The 22,652-nt window shown below is 40.9% G+C and overlaps 2 protein-coding genes across 5 annotated transcripts in view; both read left to right on the top strand.

Annotated features, from left to right (window-relative positions):
- Nucleotides 1-22,652, top strand: part of LOC140366860 (uncharacterized) — a 195,683-nt gene that overhangs the window by 85,291 nt on the left and 87,740 nt on the right. The gene's annotated exons all lie outside the window — the stretch shown is intronic.
- The window catches only part of LOC140367128 (uncharacterized), a 142,407-nt gene that overhangs the window by 85,305 nt on the left and 34,450 nt on the right, over nt 1-22,652 (top strand). The window contains exons 1-2 of one of the 4 annotated variants that reach the window (XM_072453473.1): nt 15,757-16,986; nt 18,504-18,514. In XM_072453473.1, coding sequence (XP_072309574.1) covers nt 15,765-16,986; nt 18,504-18,514 — 1,233 coding nt within the window. In that variant the 5' untranslated portion in view covers nt 15,757-15,764. Of the gene's footprint in view, nt 1-15,756; nt 17,656-18,503; nt 18,515-22,652 lie in introns of those variants that run through there. The other 3 variants (XM_072453469.1, XM_072453474.1, XM_072453472.1) reach the window with 3 other exon arrangements.

Genomic DNA, 22,652 nt, shown 5'->3' with positions numbered 1-22,652 from the left:
GGGCTCTGAACCCTGCTGTGGTGGGCTCTGAACCCTGCTGTGGTGGGCTCCTAATACTTTTGTGGTGGGCTCTGAACCCTGCTGTGGTGGGCTCTGAATCCTGCTGTGGTGGGCTCTGAACCCTGCTGTGGTGGGCTCTGAACCCTGCTGTGGTGGGCTCTGAACCTTGCTTTGGTGGGCTCTGAACCCTGCTGTGGGGGGCTCTGAACCCTGACGGGAAAACTTCACATAAGTTATTGTCTTGCAGATGGCGACAAAGCTGTTTTTAACTACAACTTTCTCCCCTTTGATTTTAGAGACAAGGGGAAGATTTGAAATAGGTCTGTAGTTTACCAATAGGTCAGGATCTAGGTTAGGCTTTTTCAAAAGAGGTTTAATGACTTCATGCCTGTTTGAAGGACTGTGGAACATTAGCACTTTCTAGTGAAGTATTTATTATATTAAGAATAGAGTCTATAATTAGGGGGAGAATGTCTTTTGAGGAGTCTGCTTGGAATGGGGTCTAGGACACAAGTTGAGCTTTTAGAGGACATAATGGCTGAAGTTATCTCTGCTTGATCAACAGCTGTGAACCTAAATTCTAAATTTACTGGTGGATTTATATGGGACGTTAGTTTTACAGCTTGGGCTTGTTCAGGGCGAATAGTGGGAGTCATTTCATCTAATTTATCTCTGATTCTTTTTATTTTATTTTTAGAAAATAGGAGGAAATCATCAGAGCTGAGAGTATCTGGGAGTGAGGGCTCTACTGAACTGTGACAGTTTGTTACCATGGCTACAGCGTGTTACTTTAGTTGACTTCTATTAGATGTGAATAGTATCTGGTTTGGGCCTTAGGCAGAGCCTGCTTATAGGACAGTAGCAGCTTTTCCACGCTTTTAGGGATTCCTCTGTGTGGGAGGGGCCAAATGATCCATATGTTCTAACTCTTTGTTTATGTGAAACCAGTTCTTTGTTGTACCATGGGCAGGCGCGCTTTGGCCTGATGACCTGTTTTAAGGGAGCTGCAACATCAAGAGCAGACTTCAGAGAATTCATGGTCAAGTGGACAGATTGGTCACTTATACTGGGACTAAAGCTGTTCTCAGCAGGATCACATGACATGTCACTGAATATTGGCTCTATTATTTCTTTGAACTTTGAGATAGATTTTTTGGATATTGCCCTTTTCATTCTTACTTTATTCTGTGGGGCTTGTTGTGGAAACTATTCTGTAACAAATGACAGAGAAAATGAGGCGAAATATAACCAAGTTGTCTTGTTCAAAAGTGGTTCTTTATTTCAGCCGTGCACAGCCAAAAAAGCTCTCCCTGACAGTTCTCGTCTTTCCCTCCCTGATCTGACCAGTGCAAACATTGAGTTCAGCTTATTAAGGCATAACAGGTGCCACGTATGCACAAAACCAGTCTAAACATATTGCAGTAAAACACACTCGATGTTCTACCGCATGCGAGACATCCTTGGATCTGCAGCTGTCAGTCTGTTTTCCCAGGGATGTCTGCATGCAGAGCCATAATAAGTGTGACCCGGATGTTACACATATGTTGACCTAAGTTTTATGGGATCAGGCAAAGACATTACATTTTTACTCCACAATTCCCCCCTTCTGATTAAAATCAAACCCCTGTTTTATTATTAATCATTAGCAAAAATGTCAACAATGTATCAATCAATATAAGTAAATCAACAACCTGAAAATCAGAAGAATGTTAAACACATCATCAAAATTCAGCAGAAGCAAAACCTGTCAAAGGAGAAACAATTAATACCTGTTCAGAGTATGAACCTTTTGTCCTGGGACTTTAAACCAGTGTCTCAATCCTCACATTACCGCAAAATTAGCACATGTATTTAAAACGCAAATAATGATTAGTTCATCCCCTGTGATTAGGTTAAGTATAAGATTAAGAATAAATGAAATAACAAAACCAAGTGGTTCTAATCTTAATTTGTTTTGTTATATCTGAAACTAATCTACAGGACTCCTCTGCAGATGGAGTCCTCATCTGAGTCGCTCACATAATCAGAATCACCAGGTGGAGTGATTGTGTTAGGTCCTGTCATTTGAATGGACACAAATTGGGCAGAAACCGTCTTACTAATCATCCTGTGTAAGCATGGGATCACACAGGATTAAGATCACTACCATAATTATAGCAAAATTGATAAGTCTGTCATGCCAGGAGGACAGAAACCAGTCGAACACCGACGAAGAGTGAGTGTGTGAGTTTCTGACTCCATGAGATCACGGAGCTTGAAATTTGCGAGTCCCTGTTGGATTGCTCCTCCATCCTCATCGTTAGCGGGAATGTATGTAAAACAAGCTTGGCGTAGTAAAATGCAGACTCCACCCTTTGAGGCTGTTATCAGATAGATTATGATGCAATTCTGAAGTGCTACTGCGCGAAGTGCATGCATCTCTTCTCTCTGTAATTCAATAGTAGCAAGTGTTGTGTTGATAAAGGAAGTAAATCTATAGCTAAGAGTCTCTACACGCAACATCAGTTTACCCACACCTAGATTTGGGAACAATGCCAATAATACTTTTTCCCCTGTTGTCCAAATTTTGTGGTCATCTGGCACATCAGAACTCCAACCAGAGTTATGAGGCAGCAGATCCCTTTGTGCCCTGTGTGTGACATGTGGTGTGCTGGATATTATATATGAATGATCTGAAGGGACCACAGCGGCACATCGGCCAACCCATCCCGCCGACTTTCATACATGTACTATCCACAAAGAAACATGTAATCCTCTATTGGAATGGTCCCCAAAATGTCTGGTACAGTGAAGTATGGTGCACATGTGGTTCCAGGACTCGCCTGGGATGTGTTCAGGTGTGTGCCGTCCTCTAGATAAGTGCACGGGACATATACTGTAGAACAATATATATTAGGGATTTGTCCCACGCGTGTTGGTTTAAGTTCAGATATTAGGTCTACGGATGTAATGTTCTGTGCGAAGCATGTCAATTTAGAGCCAGGTTTAATATGGACTGGTCCGAAGAGTGGTCCCAATTCTATGTTTTCAGGAGGTTTGATTCTAGGTCGACCTTTAGTCATGCGTGATATAAGAGGGGTTATCGCTCTCCACACAGACCAAACTATCTCACTCAGAAGTTTAGCATAATCTAGAGATATCAGAGTGGCAGGTAATCTGTTGGCTAGGTCAGGCACAGGAAGAGGCAGCACATGTTGGGCCGTGGCTGCTATGGGCATGTGTGTACACACAGCAATCTTTACGTTTGTGGCTCTCGGCTATATATTTAGCATATCGATACCAGAAATTTAGTGTATAGACCATGGATCTATTATAATATCTGGATAGGGTACGCCCCCTCTGCCTCTGGCTCCAAATTGAGTAGTGGCCACTTCGCAGAATGCAGCCTTTTGGTCGGACCATTTCAGGAGTTCGGCCTCTAAAATTACCAAACATGCTAAATTGTTTTTAGTCTAAAAATAAAATAGAAGGAATTTCACTCTTCAACTGTTTCTAAAATACTTAAAAAATACATTTTTAACCTTCCGGTGAACGGTGTACGCGCACCGAGCGCGCACGTCACCCTCATGAACGAGCCTCGGGAGAACACGTGACGGAAACTAAACACAAACAGAAGAATGTGACCAGACGAGACCACGATACACGTAAGTTGTGTTTGTATGTCATTCCTCACGTTTCACACATCGTTCCATATGAAGTGTAAAACAACGATTACACAGTTAACACGAGCCGGTGGACATCCTAAGATTTTTATAAGAGATCTTCTACTGGGAGTGTTTTTCAAACTTCCTATAAGTTATTTGTTCTTTTCTTCTGTATCTATCTCTGTATCTACCTGCGTTGCATCAATGGAATTTCCCCATGTGGGACAATAAAGGATTATCTTATCTTATCTTATCTTATCTAACACGAGCTAACGTAAGCTAAAGTTTAGCTACACAAAGATGCAATAACACGTCGTGATGGCTCGTGCTTCTGCAAATAAATAACTAATTATTTCTCTTACTAAATGTTCTATTAGACAAGAGGTTATGCACAGATCAAGGAAAACTAGAGAAAGAAGGGAAATAAAGTGATGTTTGTATTATGTGCTATAAAAAACAACCAATAATTCAAATATAACTTGCTATAATGGGTCATATCTTACATATATAAATGTAAAGGTGTTTAAAAGTGACAGTGCTGTACTTACAGGGGCTGAGACCACATTTGAGGTTTTATTACATATTTCATAATGACGTGTGCTGTGTTTAAACAAAGCACACGCTTGTTTTCTATAGGAATGTCATGGATTTACTTCCATGGAATATGTAGAGATTTAGCAAACATGTCAGTTATGTTCTAACTTCTAAGGTTTAAACTTATGCATAAATAAATGACTTTTGGTTCTAGCTTTAAAAATTAATGTGAAAAGAGGAACTTTTGTGTTACAGAGCGAAATGTAAATCTGTCAATAACATATTCCAGCTTTTCTCTGTTAAATGTGCAGAATATATCAATGTTCTAATGAGTATCTTTCTCATCTTCAGAGTGCTGACCAGTGAGTTTAGTCTGTCTGTGCTGTCCAGAGCTCTACAGGTCACTGCAGACCTAATCACTGCAGACACAGTCATCTCAAGTAAACTCCTGACGACTCCAAAGCAAAAGGTATTTTAATAATAACTTGTGCCTCGACTAAAAGTAAACAGTGTAGAATCAGTATTTTGAATTTATAAAATGTCTGTTTTGTTATGACCAAAAAAACTAAATGATAATTGTTCTTCAAAAGAGCCACTGATGTGTCACATGTGTCTGTGAAGCAGCTTCAGGACAAACATGTGAAGTGTATGTTCTATGACTTTTATAAATCTAAACATGTGAAGTGTATGTTCTATGACTTTTATAAATCTAAACATGTGAAGTGTATGTTCTATGACTTGTATAATCTAAACATATGAAGTGTATGTTATATGACTTGTATAATCTAAAACATATGAAGTGTATGTTATATGACTTGTATAATCTAAAACATATGAAGTGTATGTTATATGACTTGTATAATCTAAAACATATGAAGTGTATGTTATATGACTTGTATAATCTAAAACATATGAAGTGTATGTTATGTGACTTGTATAATCTAAAGCTGTGACATGTTCTGTTTCTCTCAGTCATACGATGGAGCTGAACGGTGCAGTTACTGAAGTACAGAAGACTGCGTAGCCATGGAAACAAAGTCTTGTTAAATACTGAGATATTCAGTATTTAACGCAATAATGTCACATTCATGTGCATATAACTGATGTAAAAAGAGTGTTTATTTTACCATTATTATTTTGTCTTACGCTGTTTTTATTTAATGTTTATTTCCCCCTCCATTCTTTATTAAGGTATGAGAGGTTCTGTCTAGAGGAGTTTTTGTTTATAAGAGTTCTTCTATTAAGATCGATCTATTAAGAGTGTTTTTTAAACTTCCTATAAGTTTTCTGTCCTTTTCCTCTGGATCTACTGTGTTGCAACAACAAAATTTCCTCATGTGTGGACAATAAAGGAATATCTTATTTTATTCAGTTTGTTCTATTTGACTTATACAGGTTGTTTTATCATTGTTAATATTTTTATGTTGCACTGAATCACCAAAGCAAGTTCCACTGTTTGTGAATTCTGTTCTTTGACAATGGAATAAACCTTTTCTGATTATATTAATGATGATAATAATAATGAACATTACACAGACTCCAAAACCCCTTAATAAGGGACTCCCACATTGTAGCTTTAAAACTCATTGGAGCTTTAAAACTCAACTAAAACTGGCTAAAATCAATTTATCATTTGTAGTTATAATCAGATTTGCATTTATTGAACAAGTTCATTCATGTTCATTATTCTTATGAAATACATTAATAAACAAATGTGTTTTGTATTTATTAAAGATTGACGTGATAAAAAAAAACGACACAAAAGGAAACTGAATATAATTAAATACTGCTTAACTCAATTATGTAACAGAATCGATGATTATATTTTATATTTCTTCTCATCTGATTAAAAAAAATGCATATTGGCCAAATTATATTATGTAAATAAATAACTGAAAAGTTAATAACAAAATAAATACCCAAACCAAAAACTACAGAAAATGATAAGGTTATTAAACCTCTAAATGTAATTCATTGTCATTAAACCAGACTTTTTATCTTAACACTTCTTTATAATTCTCTTAAATATCAGAGCTTTACAACATGATACATGTATATTTATAGATGGATATAACAATCCATCATTATACGTTACGTAAACAGACTATTTCAAGCCGAATTATTCCAAAAGTCCGTGTTGACTCTTCTCAGTCTTTCGCGCTGCTGTGACGTGCGCGCTCCCGACGCCAAAGCCTCACGGCGATGACGTCACAAAAGTGGGAGGAGATATACCACTGTTCAGGAAGTAATGCGGAACTAAAAAACTTTTTTGGAACCATGCGCCAATGAGCAGCTCCATAGGTTTCAATGGCGGCCATCTTGGCTTCCGGGGGCTTGGTATAGACAGTGGAATGATTGCTAATGTATGTAAGGTGTGTCTCGGCTGGACATATCAAATTAAGCAGAGCAATATGAAGTATCAACCATGTTAAAGCTGCAGACAGCAACAACAACAACGGGACAACAAACATATTCTACAGTTAAAAGACCTGCCGGTGCTCCTGTCGATCTTGTTAGAGCTCTTTGCCTCCAGGTGCCTGGGAGCCATAAGGAAAGTGGAGAGTGTCTGTGTAGATGCGATTACCAAACGCTGCAGAGAAAAGTGGAGCTTTAAACTGCGCTGTGGTTTGGCGAAGTGCCACGTGCTCGAAGCACCTGATCAGACCGCTCTGGTGGTGCGGGTCGAGCCTTACGACCTGCTCTGCCCCCCGCTCTCTCGCACTTGAGATCGTTGCAATTCAAAAGTCCCACGAGGTCTTCAGTTGTCGGCCCGTGTGTCTGACCCACAAGTGGACAGACAGCCGCGTTGTTGATCTCCACAGGTGAGCTGAAGATGGCTCTGCAGTGTGACGCGTGAATCCACTGCAGCGTCGGTGATGAGAAGAACTTGGACCAGGATCCAGTCCCCTGGTTTGAAGGACAGTTTGAAGCAGTTTTCTCCTGCACAGAAATAGAGAACAACAGTGCATACAATTCTTTACAGGACGCTATGCCCCAGCGTGGTACTCTGTGATCAGAGCTTTGACCACTGCTTTGCTGGAGGCATGTTTGCATGGAAACGCCTCCACATGCCGGGACTAACAGGCTGCGAATTAGACGGGGGCCCGGGGCCCGCAAGCAGTTGAATCTCCGGTGGGCCCGCGGTTTGAAATGGGAGGGGGCCCGCCGTGCCCCTCTTCGAAAAAAATCAAGATTTAACTAGTAATTTGTAGAGATGCACCGATTCCAAAATTCTTGGTCGATATCGATTTCCGTTTTTTAAGGAGGTCGGACCTGCCAAAACCGATTTTTCCGATACCGATTTTCTATCTAGCCACTGATTTTCCCACAAACTACCCAGTATTATATGAAAAAGTTGCATGTATGCAGGACACACGTTTTAGAATATAAAATGTAAGTTATTTTGTGGAAAAATAGAAAAATAAATAACTATATATAAAAATAATATATAAATACAGAACTATATACTAACTAATATGGCCTGGAGAAGAGTGGGGGAAACAGAGAATAAAGGAGTCCATTTCTCCTGCAGAAGATGCAGCTCCAATGGTTCCAGATTGAAATCAAATGAACTATTTTCATATAGTAATTTATACATTTGTAATTTTACACATTCTTTTGAATGAGCTGGAACCCTCTGCAGGAGAGGAAGCCGATGGAACATGAGGAGGGTCAGTCCCAGAGCGCTGCCAGGACCTCCCTCTCAAAGCTGGAGGACTCTGGCTCCAGGTCCTTTTCCTCGTGGTTCTACAAAAAAAACAATTTGCAATAGATGACACAGGCTAAAAAACAAATTGTAATCCAACCAAAAGCTTTTACACACCTGTGGGTGCAGCAGAAGGGCCAGCATCCCCTGAAGGAGCATGGGCAGGGGCAGGAGCAGGAGCAGGAGCAGCAGGGGCAGGAGCAACAGGAGCAACAGGGAGGGCTGAAGGCAAATCCAGATCTTAAAGAACATTGTACAGCAGTTATATTTGAGCCCAGTACATTTACTGCAATATTATTCAAACTTTTACTATTATAATACAGCATATTTAATGAGGCATACATATGTTGCCAATATCATTTTCCAGTTTCATCAGCTCTTTGATAACTTCACACACTCACTAGAAGCACAATCAGCTGTGCACTATAAATTCTAGAGCACAGCTGATTGTGTGAACACGTCTTTGAGGCTGTGGGACAGTTAAATAGTCCTGACATTAGATTGTAGTCACCCATTTCGCTGTTCGAGTCAGTAATTTAAGTTTTGTATCTACGTAATGTGATCTCAAATGCATCAAAGTATTTTTAAAGTCTCATTTCAGGTGGATGAGATCTCTTGTTAGCATTAGCTCGTAGGCTAGCTCACAACAACGACGACGACGACGACGACACAACAATTTTAATGCTTTGAAGATTATGTTTGTCAAAGCGTCTAGAGCGGAAAACGGCAAAACGCACCCTCCGCGCCGCGCTCCACGGCGAAAAAGCAGGAATCGCGCCGCGGGAAACGCAGGAGGTGTTCGACGCGCGTTTACATAGACTTTGAATGTAAACTGGACACTTTGGCCGCCGCGCTCTGAAAGAGTCTTGTAGTTTTTAGCTGTTTTGCTCTGGGCGAGCTGAGCTGCAACGCACCGCGCATGCGGGTCAGTTTGGATCGGCCGAAAACCGGCAATTACGACATGGACCGGCCGGTCACCGATTCTGGCCGATTCAGCATAAAACCGGCTTGTTAAATCGGCGGCCGATTGATCGGTGCATCTCTAGTAATTTGGCCATATTCGGGGCATTTTCATCGCTTATGTTTCGTTTTGGAAATGCCCGGTCTAATTTTCGGGGCAATGTATATATGTTTTTTTTTTTTTTTTTGTAGGATGTGATTTCATATATTCCACAAGATCTCCTTGTGTCAAATGCTGCAAACAGTATTTATTTTGTATCTAAGAAATATTATTATATTGAAAAACAGTTTTAAAGATCATGATCTCTGGTTTATATGATTCATTATTTGTGCTCTTCCTTCATATCAAATAACAGATAAAAGTACTTTAAATTGTTTTACATGCTAATAACCAGGTTTAAAACAACACATTTATCTTGTTCTTATGACGCCGCGATGCCGCGCGCGCTTGTGGGCCCCTGAAATTGCTTGGGGGCCCCTAACTTTGAAAATCTATTTCTCAGCCTGACTAAGCATCGACAAATCTTTTGGGCATAAATGTTAAAAACTTTTGTGAACCAATTTATCATTCCCCCCTTCGATGCAGGTCACGGCCATGTGAAATCAACACCATCAATGTTTGGATAAGCAGACCAAACCAACTTCATCCCTTTTCCACGCCCCAGCCTTCTTCCACACAGAGATTTCCTCTGTTGTGGCAAAGCTCTGCATGGCATTGAGAGAATGTGGGATGGATGCTACATGAGACACAAAACATACAGTAAAAATGGTCACAGTCCTATGGTTACAGAAGAATCTGGGCTGGGGACCTCAGTCCAGCACCTCCCAGTTAGTGCACACTCCAAACCCTACTCTGTTCTGTCCCGTGTCTGCGTCCCAAGATGCAGAACCATCTAGAAAAAGAATCAAATCAGGGTTAGTGAATGTCTCCTCCCTCAGGTCCGGTGAGTGGAAACATAACAATGAGATAGAAAGATGAGAAATTTTCTGCAACTGGGTCAAGTTTAGCAGAGAAATAAGCGACAGGTCGTAGGGAGCCCCCATGGTCAAAAGGACAGACGTCATGCAGCCGTTTCGTTCGTCGACAGTCTGTGTGAAAAGGTCTAGTTGGGTCAAGTCAGAGTTGGCGGCTTCTGTAAGGCCATTTTCAACTCACAGAAAGCTGTGTCTGCTTCCTTTGTCCAGGTCATTTTGTCATTAGTCCTAAGGCCTTTACCATGGATGAGTGCACTTAAAGGAGACTCCATTACAGAATAATTGGGAATGAATTGTCGACAATATGAACACATTCCCAGGAATGACAAATTGTTTCTTAGTTATTGGTTTTGGAATATTCTGTATTGTTGAATTTAGAAAGGCTCGCTTTGTGGCCTTCTGCATGTAAATGTTTGGAAAAAAACAACCCCCTCTTGCAGCAAAGCGGCTCTTATCTATGTCTTTGGAAACACAACAAACAGTCTGCAAAGCTAGAGACAAACGCTGTCTCCAAGAGTTTGTGGAATGTTAAAACAACGCATCAGAATCAGGAATTATTTCAACCCAGTCCTCCACCACAGAACAATTTTTTACTAAATCTTGAGTTTCCCCCCATTTAGCCTTAATTGGTTTTGATAATGCTAGATACATATCTGTATTAGACAAATTAAAATTTTCGAGATGGTCTGGGAGTCGCCAGAGAAATGATCATCCCAATACAAGGAGTCAGTCATCGGTACATCTTCCCCACATTCAAACCATTGCATAGTGTAAGCGCCATTTTATATGGTTTGATATTTTACATTCTTAATTTTATGTTATTCATAATAACTCATTTGTGTTTTATTTAAAAGAAGTTTGCATGTGTGTGCATGTGTGTGCATGTCCTGGACGCTTGGGGGCGCACTACTGTTACCTGTCATGTAAAACAGGTGAAGAAGTTTTGTTGTAAAACTCTGTTAATAAAGAGAGATGGCTGGAGCAACACGGTCGTTTTACCGTGCTGCGACTACACCAGTGGTCCTACGCGTAAAACAGGCTCATGCAGTCATTATTTTCCGAAGAGGTTAAAACGAAGGAACAAAGAACTAGGATTAGCCTCTACACATAGCATCATTCAGTTCTATGTCTGTGGACAAACAAGGAATGTGTTGCAGCTCTCCTACATCTCTAAAGTCAGTGTCATCAGTGTGCTTCACTTTGTTCTGAGCTAAAGAAATCAGTTCAATTGAGGAATTAGGGGCCAATTTCCAGTGAAAATCAGATTTGGGAGCTGTGCGCTCTATAAGGAAATTTGAATCATAATTTAATTCTTTGATAGTCGTCACCTTTAATCCATCTGAAGTGGAGATGAGACAAAGACCCAAATGACACATGAGATCTCGTCCAAGAAGATTGACAGGACACAAGTGAGAATATAGAAATTCATGTTGGAATTTTTGACCACTGCTATCAGAGCATGTTAAAGGAGAGGTGTAGTGTTCCTTTAATGTCTCACCAGACGCCGATAGTGAATATGTGTAGCGACCACTTAGCTTGGGCTTTTTTTTTTTTAGTGCAGATTTTTTTACTACAGAACGTGTAGCTCCTGAGTCCACAAGAAAATTAACTTTTTCACCATTAACAATTAAAGAGAACTCTGGAAATTTAGAACTTGATTGAGATGTTGTGAGATAAATTTCATTAGGTTTAGCAGCTCGAGCCTCAAGATGAGAGATTGCGTGTGTGAGTAGTGTATAGTGCTCGTTACCCTCCTGCAGAGACAATTGCTCTGGGTGTGTTGTCCCGGCTGCTGTTTCTGCCACACGCTGAGACCCCCCTTTTAGCCCCGTCCAGTCAGTCCGACCCGTAATTCCCTCCAGGCCGCTGTTGGTTTAGGTGCTGTGGTGGCGCTGGATATGGCTGCTGCTGTCCTGGATAGGACTGCCGTTGCATCAGATATGCCTGTTGCTGTGGCCCTGACCAGGCCTGTTGCTGTGGTTGTCCTGGATATGGCCCAAAGTAGGCCCCATGCTGTGGTCCAGGAATGTGTGGCCCTGACTGCAGGTTCTGATGTGGGCAGTCTCGATAGAAATGTCCAAATTGACCACACACGTAGCACGCACCTCTCTGTATCCTCAAAGTCTTTGGCAAATGTTCAGACAGTCTGAGCAGATAGAGCAGAGATTTTGCCACAGCTATGACCTCCTCCTTTGACCAGGGCTGATACACATAAAATTGCCCATCGGGTGATCACACTATAACAAAAGAGCTTGTATGTATGTCCAAAGGGATGTCTGGTTTCACTGGATAAAGAGAAATTTTTCATTACAAATTGTATGGTAAATGAAAATAATTTCTAGAGTAACTTTATTCTGTTTCAACCATTTCTAGGCTCTAACAAGAGATATATTTTCTATAAATATCATATCTTAATATACCTTGTGCTCTCATCTTGTGTTGTTTTTTCGGTGAACAGGAACCTTGTGTACTTTTTAGAGCAGCTGTGATGATATCTTGCCACACAGTCCTTATCCCGGATGTGAACAAGAATTGATTCATCCCGCTTCAGCTCAGCTGCCTCTTGTAGTCGTCCTGAAGGAAAATCACAATCACAAACTATTAGCGAGACAAATTATAGATATGTAAGGTGCATTTTTATTATACAGAAAGAGTGAAATTGAATGATTATTTACCAAAGGCTGTTCTACATGTATGTGGTATTAAAGGGGTATTGTGAACTATAATTTAAGCCTATACATACCACATGATTCTGTTTCAGCCTTTGCCAATTTATCCTTCACTCTTTTTTGGTTAACTGTAATGTAGAGGTCTTTCTTCTTGCATATCAAGCACACTTGTGGGAGGAGCCTGGTGTCGGGGTGCGATAATCTCTGTCTTTGACCGGAGTCTTTTCGGGGATGATACATCTCCAATTTCAGTGGATTCTAGGGAAACGAGACAAATGAGCATCGGCATACAACAAGAACTGAGCATAGGAACATGATACAAAAGGTCTGAAACTGTTCTGAACGCGGACTACACCAGGACACCGACTCAGGTACAAAAGGACAAAAGGAGCAGGGGTTCCAGGAAGGAGACAGTGGATAACATTTGCATTAATTCAATTCACAAGTCTTGCTGTCTTTGTCCTAGTGTGAAACCAAACGGGGCCTGGTCTTGGACATGCAAATTTCCAGGCAAGGAGGGGTTGTGTCAGGGTGTGACTTTGTGTGTTAAAACTAAATCAAATTGAAATAGAAAATAATTGAAAATTGAAAAAGGCAAAGGGCCAGATTATATTTTTTTCCACAACACCGGTCTAAACCAGAACTACACCAGGTCTAAACCCGGTCTAAACCCGGTCTAAACCCGGTCTAAACCCGGTCTAAACCCGGTCTAAACCCGGTCTAAACCCGGTCTAAACCCGGTCTACACCAGGACTACACCAGGACTACACCAGGACTACACCAGGACTACACCAGGACTTCACCAGGACTACACCAGGACTACACCAGGACTACACCAGGACTACACCAGGACTACACCAGGACTACACCAGGACTACACCAGGACTTCACCCGGACTACACCAGGACTAAAACGGGAATAAACCCGAAGTGAGAATTATCTCTCCAAAAACAATTATTCCTAAAAAATGATCAAAGTTTCTTACCTTCAAGATTTTAGAGTTACTTTTTCTGGTGTTCTTTGGCATAGTACAGTTGCCGTTTGTCTGTAAACCGTTTGTAACATGAGTGGAAACTCGCGGGGTGTGCGGGGCACACTCGCTCTCGCTGAGACTAATTCACGGGGCCCACCCCGTGAATTAGGGGAGGGGGGAAGCGGATCGCTCTTTGCGAGGGTGTGGGCATATTTCAAACTAAGCTGTATTTCTGGGTTTGTGAGTGGGTCCAAGATATGGGTAATATTTCTATTATGACTATTATGTTATGAAATATCACCCAATTACTTTTCCAGGAATGTTGTGTAGGAGCATTGCGACTCCTGCTGACCAATTTATTCCATGATTAAAACATATTTTGTCTCCCCAACATTTTTAATCATTTTTGTTGTGTGTCTCTGGAAGAAGAAAACGATGTGCTTTTGTTTTAGTCGAGTCTCTCAAACCCCTAGCATTGAGAGATGCCTGCCGTGTGGGGCGGGCTGCGGCCTCATGAGTTTGAGTCCGACTTTCACCTGTTTGCTGCATGTCGTTTCCCAGTCTCATTCCCATTTCACGCTGCACTGTCCTGTCAAAGCCTACAGGCCAAAAAATCCATTTAACCTGTTACCATCCACCTGCGTGCCGGCGAGCATTTTCCAAGTTCTCTTACATCATCACTTTTATTTCCGTGGTCAATACCAGCAAGTTATTTTCTCAACAAAACGAATATCTCATTGATTTACATTGAATGATATGCCCCAATAAGCAATTGCCAATAGTTTTTGAGAAAGTTTCAACTTTTACAAACACTACCTGTTTGCTGTTTATGACGGACGAAACGGCTTTAATTCTGTACATTCTTGTCCTCTCTGTAAGGATCCATAGAAAAATAATATCCACTTTTATTTTTCCTGAAGTTATCCGATTTCGAGATATTGTCAAGTAAACAAAGTTTTCTTCTCTGGCTCATACTTTTCGTCAGGCTCGTCCGGCGCATTTCTCCGTCCGTAACAAATGACCTGTTTGACTTATAAGATGGTGTTTTGCATCGATCTTTTTTTCAGACTGTTAGCTACAGAATGAGACCATGTTTTTCACAGCCTCCGGGGGGAAAAATGCGCCGCTTCCAACGCGCGCATTCATCTTTGTTTTTAGCCCTTAGCTAATGCTAACAGTGACGTAGGAGACTTTGATTGACATATTATTCTAGCCAATGAGCCAAGCTTTCGAATGCGGGGCGGGACTAAGGCCTTATTCACACAGAATTGTCCCTATTCTCGTGTGTAAAGGCTGTCAGACCCTAGATTTTCCGGCAGGAGGCGACTAGATTTTGCGCATCACGTTGTCTGATTTTATTAGCCTTTTGGGCGCACATTTTGTTAGATATATGTATTATTATACCAATACAAAAATATATATATATATATATATATATATATATATATATATATATATATATAATTTTTTTTTTTCCCCACCTCGATATGGAAAATTCATGGGTAAACTCATATTTACACATTTTCACATACATTGTTTTTAGCAGTTATAATAGGTATTAGTGGCCTACAAAACATCAAAATGTATGTTTTATGATCATAGATGAACTAAAATTGTAATAAAGCAGTTTGGCACAGTTGGCACATATTTGGATCACTTGTTCCGAATATACTTTTTGACACGAAATGGTCAACAGCACCAAAATACCTGTTCCTAGAGATCTGAAACTTTACACAGTTGTTGTCAACAAGATAAACGGCATGTACAGTGAACAGCATAAGCACACAATGAAGTATGTCTTGACCATTACAAATTGACAATATTCAGACGAGACTAAAAAAAGGCTGTTTAGTTCATGTTTTGGGCTTCTGTAGTGTAGGTTCTGAAGCTTTCTAATAATGCATTACACTTGCATGTGGGCTGTAAGATCCTCATTTAATAAGCAATGCCATTTGGGTATGTCCAACCATTGTGCACAGGGCGAAATAGGTGGATGGTAACAGGTTAATTGTTTCACTGTATGTTCATTAATGTTCAACATCTTTTTGACAAAATGTTGAATGTAAACATTTTAAATGACAGAGCTCTGGGTCAGACTGGTTTGATACTGTCGGTCCTCACCCAAAGCCAGAAGTCCTTTTAATTTCATAACTCACTGAAGCTTGTGAAAATAACTCTTTTTTTCAGTAACAACACCACTCTCAACAGTGATAAGGAACTGACAAGTACAAGTTCTTTGTTTAACACTATTTTTACTTTGCATCTTTTTCTGTGTTCATGGCAGATCTTAGTCTTTCAGAAGAATGGGTTTCACCTGTGACCAGTGTGGAAAGACGTGGAGGTCTGCTTCTGCACTCAAGAAACACTACAGAACTCACACAGGAGAAAAGCCATACGAGTGTGACCAGTGTGGAAACAGTTTTTCTCAAGCAGGTGCTCTCAAGAACCACACCAGAATCCACACAGGAGAAAAGCCATACGAGTGTGACCAGTGTGGAAACAGTTTTTCTACAGCAGATGCTCTCAAGAAACATGCCAGAATCCACACTGGAGAGAAACCTTATAGCTGTGATGTTTGTGAGAAGGCATTTTCAGACTCAAGCAGCTTAATTAAACACATGAGAATCCACACTGGAGAGAAACCTTACAGCTGTGATGTTTGTGAGAAGGCATTTTCACTCTCAAGCAACTTAATATCACACATGAGAGTTCACACTGGAGAGAAACCTTTTAAGTGTGACAAGTGTGAAAAGACTTTTAGAACATCAAATGACCTCTCGCTCCACTACCGAGCTCACACAGGAGAAAAACCATATGAGTGTGACCAGTGTGGAAACAGTTTTTCTACATCAAGTACTCTCAAGACCCACACCAGAATCCACACTGGAGAGAAACCTTACAGTTGTGATGTTTGTGAGAAGGCATTTTCAAACTCAAGCAACCTAATATCACACATGAGAGGCCACACTGGAGAGAAACCATACAGCTGTGATGTTTGTGAGAAGGCATTTTCAGACTCAAGCAACCTAACATCACACATGAGAGTTCACACTGGAGAGAAACCTTACAGCTGTGATGTTTGTGAGAAGGCATTTTCAAGCTCAAGCACCTTAATATCACACATGAGAATCCACACTGGAGAGCAACCTTACAGCTGTGATGTTTGTGAGAAGGTATTTTCAAATGCCCGCCACTTAATAAGGCACATGAGAATCCACACTGGAGAGAAACCTTTTAAGTGTGACCAGTGTGAAAAGGTTTTTAGAACATCACATGACCTCTCCAAACATTATCGAACCCACACAGGAGAAAAACCATATGAGTGTGACCAGTGTGGAAACAGTTTTTCTCAAGCAGGTGCTCTCAAGACCCACTCAAGAATCCACACTGGAGAGAAACCTTACAGCTGTGATGTTTGTGAGAAGACATTTTCAGAATCAAGCAGCTTAATAAGACACATGAGAATCCACACTGGAGAGAAACCTTACAGCTGTGATGTTTGTGAGAAGACATTTTCAATATCAAGCAGCTTAACAAGACACATGAGAATCCACACTGTTGAAAAGCCTTAGTCTTATCAGATGCATCTGTTTTCATATCAAACACCTGCTAATGTTCATGTTTTACGATGAATGAGCTCGTCATCTGGACACTGTTTTTTAGAAAAACAGGACGTTTTGACTCAACCAAGAGTTATTCTCAATCTGAGGATCTAGTTTGAGAATTTAGATATTTATTCTACTCTGAGTAAGCCCTGCCCACCAGACTGTACCTACTGATGAAGGGTGTTTACAGTTTCACTTGAGATCACTCTCCTTTGTATCGTAACTTTAAAGGGCTATCAACCCCTTTTGTTAGCTGACTTTAGCTCCCTCATCACTGAGGACCTGATTAGCATCAGAATGGCCAGGGCTTCTGCCGCCCCATGGTTTCAAGACACTATTGTATACAACAGGTATGTTAAACCTTAAACTTACTAAAATGGCCTCTGTAGGACATATGTGTCCAAAGAGACCTTTTAAAAGACATGACCTTTTCATCATTCAAGACACTGTTGCAGAAAGCAAAGCAAAATGTTGGATGGGTGGAAGAATGTTCCCCATCCCCCATGGACCAACAACACTGTCTTCTCCACCACCACCCATTTTGATTAAAATATGAGAGTTTCTTTAATTACTTTAGCCTTTGTCAACCATTCACTCTCCAATGCAAGTTCCTAGTCTGTGATTTTTGTTCACTGACAATGGCAATAAAAGATTTTCTGATTCTGTTTTCACACATGTAAATGGCTTTTCAGGTTTGACTGTGCGTCCACGTCATCAGGAGTTAAGTTAGTCACATCTTCTTTGAAATTAAAATTAAGTTCATGTACAAGCTCCTCCAAATAACCAAAAAGATGTGACAATGGCAATAAGAGATGCGCACATTTCTTGAATACTATATAAAACTAAGAGCTTTAATGTATTAACTTTATTTATGTATTACTTTAGTGGAGGGCATATATATACTTGGGCCCCTGACAAAACATCACCCCTGTGGACAGCTGGTGATTTATTCAGTCTACTTCATTTATTCAATGTTGTCCACATGTGATAAAAGGAGCTCTCAAGCTGCTAGATATGTTGTACTTTAAAAGAAGTGAGTGTCTACAGAGCCGCGGCCGAAACTGCCATGTTATTTTGTGCCGCGGCTCCTGAAACTGCTGGGCTATTTGACCGCGCCGGGTTAAGGTTAGGGTTAGGGTTAGCCATGAAGCTGACCGTGCCGCGGTTCCTGAAACTGCTGGGCCATTTGACCGCGCCGCGGCTCTGCAACCACGGCCTTAGAAGAAAGCTGTCACCCACTTATTTCCAGTTAAATCAATAATTCTGGAAAGAAGTCAAATATATCATCCTCCAACACCAGCTTTACTCTGATTTGTATTTAACAAGAAACTCTATGTATCATTTAAAATGTGTTTTTCCTCTGTGCAGAGATTGTTTCTACTTCTAATCACAATAAATCAGACACGAAAATACAAAATTACAGAGAGTCAGCTTCAGTCCATACAGTGGTTTGTGCTCCAAAGGGTCAGAAACTCCTTTTAGTTTAGTCACGCGTTTTAGGAAAAATAGGGTGTTTAAAAAGGGTTCCAAGGTAAAGTCTGACCTTTGGCATAAAGCTGGAGGTATAGATTTACCTATAAACAATTTTGACCAAGGTCAGTGTCAGTGGTCAAGGCTTTCCAGTGACGTGTTTAATGGGGGGAAAAAAAGAGAAATGGTTAATTATTTAATCTTACAATAATTACAAAAAACAATAATCGGAGACATGGAAATTACCATGTACAAATGTCAATAAATCAAGATCATGAATTAATCCATTCCGGCTTCGTATGAATGATACTGGAGCTCACATGTAGGAAAGAATTCTGTCGCATGGGCGTTCAGCTGTGGTTGCGCCGGTGGCCGCTTTAGTGGCTGTGCGCATTTTTTCTCCAAATAAGTATTCATTCCAGAGGCTCTTGATATTTTACTTATGGCAAAGCTTGGACATTTTCTCAGCTATTTCATTGATCAATTCAGACCTTTCCTTTCCGCAGTTTTTCTGTGAGCAGTTTTTGTCTAGCGTCTAAAGCTGCCAGCTCAGCTTCAGCTTTCCAACAAACAGAAACTCTGGTGAAGGATTGATTGGACCTTTTACTCCCATCATTTAAAATACTGTCCTTTGGATGCACTTTATCCTGGGCCCTGTGTTCAGAGGAGAATGAAGTGAGAGATTCCTCAGTGCGCAATGGCAGATCATTGTTTTCTGTAGTTGGTGGTGGTGGTTGATTGAGCTCATTTGCAAGAAGAGAGCTAGGCCATTGGCTGAGATCTGTAGGAGCCCCAGAAAGCAAGTTTCGTTCCACCGAGCTGGAGAATAGAAACTTTTTACATTTTCATAAAGGTAATATCATAAAGTATTCACACAAAAAAATCCACAAACCAACTCCCTGCAGTTAATGAGAAAATTGATCTTGAAGTTGACTAAGATGCAGTGAAATGGACGTTTTACCCTCTAGAGTCATATTTAGTACATAAGTCAAGAACCAATTAAGTTACAAATAAATATTTTATTAGGCATATAGTTAAGTCTCCAGACTATATGTACAAATAATATCAAGGTTGTAAGGCAAGTGGTTTGATAATGGGAATAAATGGAAAATGCGAAAAATCACTATTTACACAGGTACTCAATATTTACACACATCGAGGGGGTGAATATTTCAACCTCAGGGGTGTTCAAACTAGGCCCCTCTATCAATCTGCAGTACTTACAATTTGAATCCCTAAAGAAAAGAATAGGCGTATAACGGCAAACAACATGATAACATGATACACTTTTCTGTCAAAGGTTGTGCCCGAGCAGCGGTCAACAGTTAAACAATCAGCGGTCGGGGGCCACAGGGTTTGAATGACAGGATGATCTTTTAGAGCTTTATGAACAATGATACCAGCCGTAAACAGTTTTTAAAATGTCCTGTGAATTGTCCATCCTCTCTGTTGGCTTAAGTGGACTGGGAGATGACACATCTGTATCTGTTGATGTTGTCAATCCCTCGGTCTCTGAGGAATAAAGCATATAAGAGACTAAGGAGGCAGCCAATTGAGCATAATGCAGTAGAATATAAGAGTCTAAGAGCTGTTGCAAGGAGAGTCATTAAGAGTGCAAAGAAAGCATGTTGGAGGAAATACTGTGGTAAGCTGGGTGCGGAAACCTCTGTTCATGAAATATGGTCAGCTGTAAGACGAATGTCAGGGATTAAACACTTGAGATCTTTTCCCACTGTGATGGAGTTTGAGAAGGAGAACTGGTTTGTCCCCTGTCAGAATGGCTTCAGGAAGGGGAGGAGCACCATGGAGTCAGTATTATCTCTAGACTGTGACATTATAAAATCACATGCATGTAAAGAGGTTCTTGTTGCTGTGTTCTTGGATATTGAGAAGGCCTATGACATGCTGTGGAGGGAGGGGCTGATCATTAAACTGTATGATGCAGGCATTCGAGGCATTTTAAATTGGATCAGGGCATTTTTACAAGACCGTAGTGTTCAAGTCAGAGTAGGCCGTGCTTTATCTCAAGTAGTGAGTATTGATAATGGCACGCCCCAAGGGATTGTAATTAGTCCAGTTCTGTTTAATGTGATGGTCAATAATATTGTTCTAAATGTAGGGGCGGGGTCTGGGATGTCTCTGTTAGTGGATTATGGGGCTGTGTGGAAGAGAGGGAGGAATGTCACATTAGTTTGAATAAGTTGCAAAGGGCATTGACTAGTATTATGGAATGGGGAAGCCAGTGGAGTTTGAACATTTCTGTGGAGAAATCAAAGTGATTTTTTGGGGGGAAAGGAAGATGGTAAATGTCTGCCTGCAGCTGTAGGACAAAGCACTGGAAAGTGTTGCATCATTCAAATGTTTGGGGTCCACCTTGATGAAAAGATGACATGGAGAGGACACGGTGGGAAAGTGACGGATAAATGTAATCGAGTAATTAATGTAATGCAGTGTCTTTCTGATGGTAACTGGGGGCCAGAAAAAAACACTTTGTTAATGAAATATTATAATTTTGTTGAAAGTTTAATCAAAATGATATTTTCTTTTGGGATTGTACACAACAGTTTCCCATGTTTACTTTGCTGTTGGGAATCAGTTTAAGAGGGAGATGTGACGTGATTTAATCTGATCATTACTATGTGCTCCACTAGGAGGCGTCACTGTTTGTGTTGCTGCTTGTCGCTGCTTGATGACGTAAGAAGGATGTAACCTTTGACCTAAATTGCACGCTGTTATCCCTGTTATTGACTTCTGTCTAATCCTCTCAATAAAAGACATTTAAGTCGACTCCAACGGCCCCAACTCAACACAGCCGAAGGTAAGTGGAGAATGACATTATATTTGTACATGAATGTGTTTCATTCACTTATATCCAGCGTTTAGGACAACGTTTTAACTTGTTTGTAGCGTTAGCTAGTCGGCTAACGCTACAAACCTAAAACAACGCAAAGAATGAAAACTCTTATCGTCTCGGCTGGATGTGAAGTGAATTACTGAGAGTGTGTTTCTACTATTATTTTACGCATTTATTGCTGCTTATGAAAGATATACGTTTGAAACACGTATATCTTTGTTATATCGTTGTCCCGGCAACAATACCCTCGGAAAACTACCGGAAGTTGAAGTTTTGTTTTTGTGTTTTTTCATGATCATTTCAATGAATACATCCATTCTTGTGAAAGTAGGCAATAAATAGGTTAACAGACGTACAAGAAGTACTAATACGGATTAATAATGAAAGGAAAGCAATTAAAATGTAGTCAGAGGAGAGATGAGTTGTAGCACTTACTTGGAGTTGGGTGAATCACACAAGAAGGCACTATATCTGTTTTGGCCTTTGCAGTACATTTTCAAACATTTTTGAGATGTTGTGAGATAAATTTCATTAGGTTTAGCAGCTCGAGCCTCAAGATGAGAGATAGTATGTGTGAGTAGTGTATAGTGCTCGTTATCCTCCTGCAGAGACAATTGCTCTGGGTGTGTTGTCCCGGCTGCTGTTTCTGCCACACGCTGAGACCCCCCTTTAGCCCCGTCCAGTCAGTCCGACCCGTAATTCCCTCCAGGTCGCTGTTGGTTTAAGTGCTGTAGTGGCGCTGGATATGGCTGCTGCTGTCCTGGATAAGACTGCAGTTGCATCGGATATGGCTGCTGTGCTTGTCCTGGATATGGCCCAAAGTAGGCCCCATGCTGTGGTCCAGGAATATGTGGCCCTGACTGCAGGTTCTGATGTGGGCAGTCTCGATAGAAATGTCCAAATTCACCACACGCGTAGCACGCACCTCTCTGTGTTCGGTGCAAAACTCTTCAAAGTCTTTAGCAAATGTTCAGGCAGTCTGTGACTGGGTTGGGCAGAGATTTTACCACAGCCATGACGTCCTCCTTTGACCAGGGCCGGTGCACATAAAATTGCCCATCGGGTCCGGCCACTTCAATCATCCGACACAGCCATGTGTCACTACAACCGTGTCACTGGTTGTAGTACGGGTGGTGCCCTCGCTGGTGTTGTGTGGGTGACAACCTCCAGCATGTCCTCCTGTCCTCCATGTGGTTCTGACTGGACAGCTGTCCAAATCTGGGTCCAGCCGCGCCGCAGAAAGGCAGGTGAGATCTGGGTAA

The sequence above is a fragment of the Eucyclogobius newberryi genome, unplaced genomic scaffold, assembly GCF_026437365.1.
Source record: "Eucyclogobius newberryi isolate DKJ021-1_F unplaced genomic scaffold, fEucNew1.0.hap1 SCAF_2, whole genome shotgun sequence".
Classification (NCBI taxonomy): Eukaryota; Metazoa; Chordata; class Actinopteri; order Gobiiformes; family Gobiidae; genus Eucyclogobius; species Eucyclogobius newberryi.
The sequence above is the reverse complement of the archived record's forward strand: the minus strand, read 5'-3'. Positions and strand labels throughout refer to the sequence as shown.